Source organism: Meleagris gallopavo, chromosome 8 (genome assembly GCF_000146605.3).
Source record: "Meleagris gallopavo isolate NT-WF06-2002-E0010 breed Aviagen turkey brand Nicholas breeding stock chromosome 8, Turkey_5.1, whole genome shotgun sequence".
Taxonomy (NCBI): domain Eukaryota; kingdom Metazoa; phylum Chordata; class Aves; order Galliformes; family Phasianidae; genus Meleagris; species Meleagris gallopavo.
The window spans coordinates 23784939-23788216 of record NC_015018.2 but is presented as its reverse complement, the minus strand read 5'-3'; the positions used below and the strand labels follow the sequence as shown (position 1 = coordinate 23788216).

Here is a 3278-nt window from a genome sequence, read left to right as displayed (position 1 = left end):
AAAAAAAAGAAAAAAAGGAAAAAGAAACAAATCCCTCTCTCCCCGGTAGTTGGATGCTGTTCCGTACTGTTGGTGGAATTTTTTTTTTTTCAAAAGTGCTTTCAGTGAAACTGTTCACGTTCAAGGATTTGATCAAGTGAGAGGGTAACACCACACGGGGGGAGGAGCCCCGAGCCCTGCCAAGCGCCGCTGAAATCCAGCGCCGAGTCACAGCCGCGCCGCCGGGGGCCGGGAGCGGGGCCGGGGGCGGGAGCATCACCCAGCCCTGTCCTCCTGATTCGGTGCGTGTGCTGCTGCCGAGACAAAGCAGCCGTCCTTCACTGTTTTTCTCCGAACGTCTATTTACATGCGCGCGTATTTACAGCATTGTAGGCATTCCTCACCCTGTGTTTATCTCTGTACGTGGGCGGAGGCTGGGATGAGTAACTCCTGGCTCACTCTCGCCGTGGAGCAGCGCGCTCAGCCCCGCAGCAGCCCCGCTCCACCGCCGGCTCCGGCAGCGTGGATGCGGCGTCCCGAGCTGCGCTCCCTGGCCGTGTGCGTGGGCACCGGCGGGGCAGTGAGAGCGGCGGCACGTGTTTGGGGTCACCAAGAAAGGGCCGTGTCTGCAGGCAGCTCACGAGCGTCGTCTCGGGACTGTGTCGGGAAAAAGGAGGGAGGATGATGGATCTCCTCAGCTCACGGTAGTGCAGCGCTGCCGCTCCCGGCGCAGCATTTCTCCCAGCAGGACTCGTGCGTTCTGCTGGCGGAGCCCGAGGAGCCTCCGCAGCCTCAGCCCCCGGACGAGGTGTGAGTAATCGCACGGTGCGCTGGGGCAGGCTGCCTCCTCCCACGGCTGCCGTGCGTTCCCCGCCTCCGGGGGTCACCTCGTCAGAGCCACGCGTGTCCGTGCCACGGCCCTGCGGAGCGATTCACTGCAGCAGCGTGGCAGCACTTTGCCTTCAGATCAAACCCACGGTCAACCTCCTACCACTCCTTGCCTTTTCCTTTTGAAAAGTGGCAATAACTTGCGTTCTGTTCAGCCTCCCACTCACTGCATCAGCTATCCCCACAGCTCAAGAGTTTTCCCCCTCCTAACATGAGTCTCCCAGTCCATCAGGGAGTGAAGGGACAGAGCACGGATGGGTGACCGCTGTGGTAACTCTGGGGAAAGCAGGGGGGGTCCTTGCCAGCCAGCACTCTACGTTAGCTGCACTCCTCAGGCTGGGGCTGGGAGAGGAGTGAGTGAAGAGGGCCCGGGGTGCCGGGTGGTTGGAAGAGCTGCAAATTCTAATGCGGAGATGGGAAAGTGGGAGGGAGGGGTTTGAAGCAAATCACCCACTCCCAACTCAATGGATGTTATTTCTGGCTTGGAATGGGCTTTTCAAATTGTGCTGCCAAAATGTTTAGGAGATGGCATTTTGTTTGTGTGGGAGCAGTGACGTGGGCCTAAGCCCATCCACAAGCACCCACACAATTTGCACACACCAGGGGCTGGAGCTGTGCTGTGTGGCCCCCAAGACTGCACTCTGCAACTGTTGGGAAAGGAATGACATAGTACAGGGAGGGGGAAGGATGGCAGCTCTGTTACCAGGTTGACTAGTGCAAGAACAGTGTCCCCGACTGAGCACATAGCATCCACTCCCTGCATCCCACCCCTGGATCTTGCTGTCACTGTCCCCTGCAAAGGGATGAGCTGCCCAGCAAATGCCATCCTCCTACAGTGAGGCTGCTGCTGTGACACACAGCCACTGTCCCCGAGTTATGGTTAAAGTTTCTCCAATCCCTCTGGGCTCAGCAGCAGCTCGGCGCTGCTCCTGAACATCTCTGGATGGTGATCCAGAACCACTGCCACCACAGAGCTGCCACGGGGATAGTAAGAGCACTGCTTAGCTACTGTGCAGCCCACTCAGTCATGTATATCTTCTCAACTTTGCTGGACACTGTTTAAGATGCAGTTTTTGTTCATACCTGGGTCAGCCACTCATTTGTGCAGCAGCATCTCCATAATCCAAAGCTACTGATGCCAAAACAGGACTTGTGGACATATCTTCTTTGCCAAATCCTACCAATGCAAGTCATTACTTTGTGTCCACCACATCACTCTGTCACCATAAGAGCCCAGCAGTGCAGGACATAGTGCAGAATGCCATGGGCATTCTGTGTGATGAGCTCACCAGCACTTACTTTAGGGCAGTGCTTCTGCCGCTGATAGCAGCTGTCTCCTACCCTGCAGACTGCAGAGCAGCTGCTTGCAGCTAATATCACCCCCATGTCATGCCCTGTCAGCAAGATTACCCCAGGCTCTCATTTCTCAGGCAGATACCTGGGCAGGTGTTTCTAAAGAAGATGCTGAAACCCCATCATCTGAGCCTGTTTATCACTGTTTGATAGTGAGGCACAGCTCAAATCCCACTGATGACACTGACGATGTAGGACTGTCTATCAAAACCTGCTCTTCCGGAATCTTTGGTCCTTGGCAGAAGCCTCGATGCCAAGGCGAGAAGCAGCACTGCTCTCTAATCCTTTCCCTACTCTGGAAGACAAAGGTAACGTGAGCAACACTCCCATCTCCTGCACAATCCGCGAACTGCGTGCCCATCACCAGCACACAGAAAAGGGGATTTTCCCATTTGTGCCAGAATATCAGGTTTGTTTCCAATCATGGCCTCTGTTATGGCAGGGTGTCAGGGAGGAGGCCATCTGACAACCCTCAATTTGCACACGCTATCTCCAAGAACAGAAATGGATTTCTCCAACACAGTATCCATTACAGGCTGTTTTAATCCCTGCTCTAATCCATTACAATCTGCTTTAATCCCTACCCAGCTGCAAACATCCATTCAAAGAAGCAGGGGTCGGTGTTAAATTCGGTTAGACCATGTTGGTTTTAATTGATGTGAGGCAACCATATGCCATAACATCCGGCAACACATTAGATTTCCAAGTAAGCAAGACATTAAATGTTCTGGAAGGCAAATTGTGGCACAAATGTAAAGTAGCGGAACGTGCCTAAAACCAACTGGGAGTTGGGTTCAGTTAAGGAGAGAGAAACAATTGGGAAAGTTATGTTTGTTCAGAGGGGATAATTTGGATGGAAGAAGTTTAATGACACTATCTAAAGTAAGAAGCAAATAGAGCCTGGCTATTATTTCATGCCAAACCTTTCTAAAAGCAGCATTGATCATTTGGTGTTTTCATTGATGTTTTGTTGTTTCTCCCCTCACCCCCCTATTTTGCAAATTTCATTTGAAGAAAAAAATAACAAAACCAAAGATTTAATTCCATCAACACATATC

The 3278-nt window shown here is 52.7% G+C and overlaps 1 protein-coding gene across 1 annotated transcript in view; it reads right to left on the bottom strand.

The window, feature by feature from the left end:
* Nucleotides 1–2253, bottom strand: part of LOC100543937 (VPS10 domain-containing receptor SorCS3) — a 272748-nt gene extending 270495 nt beyond the window's left edge. Inside the window, exon 1 of the mRNA XM_031554589.1 lies at nucleotides 2167–2253. Within this exon, the coding sequence (XP_031410449.1) occupies nucleotides 2167–2253 (87 nt within the window). The remainder of the gene's footprint in view (nucleotides 1–2166) is intronic.
* Nucleotides 2254–3278: the final 1025 nt, after the last annotated feature.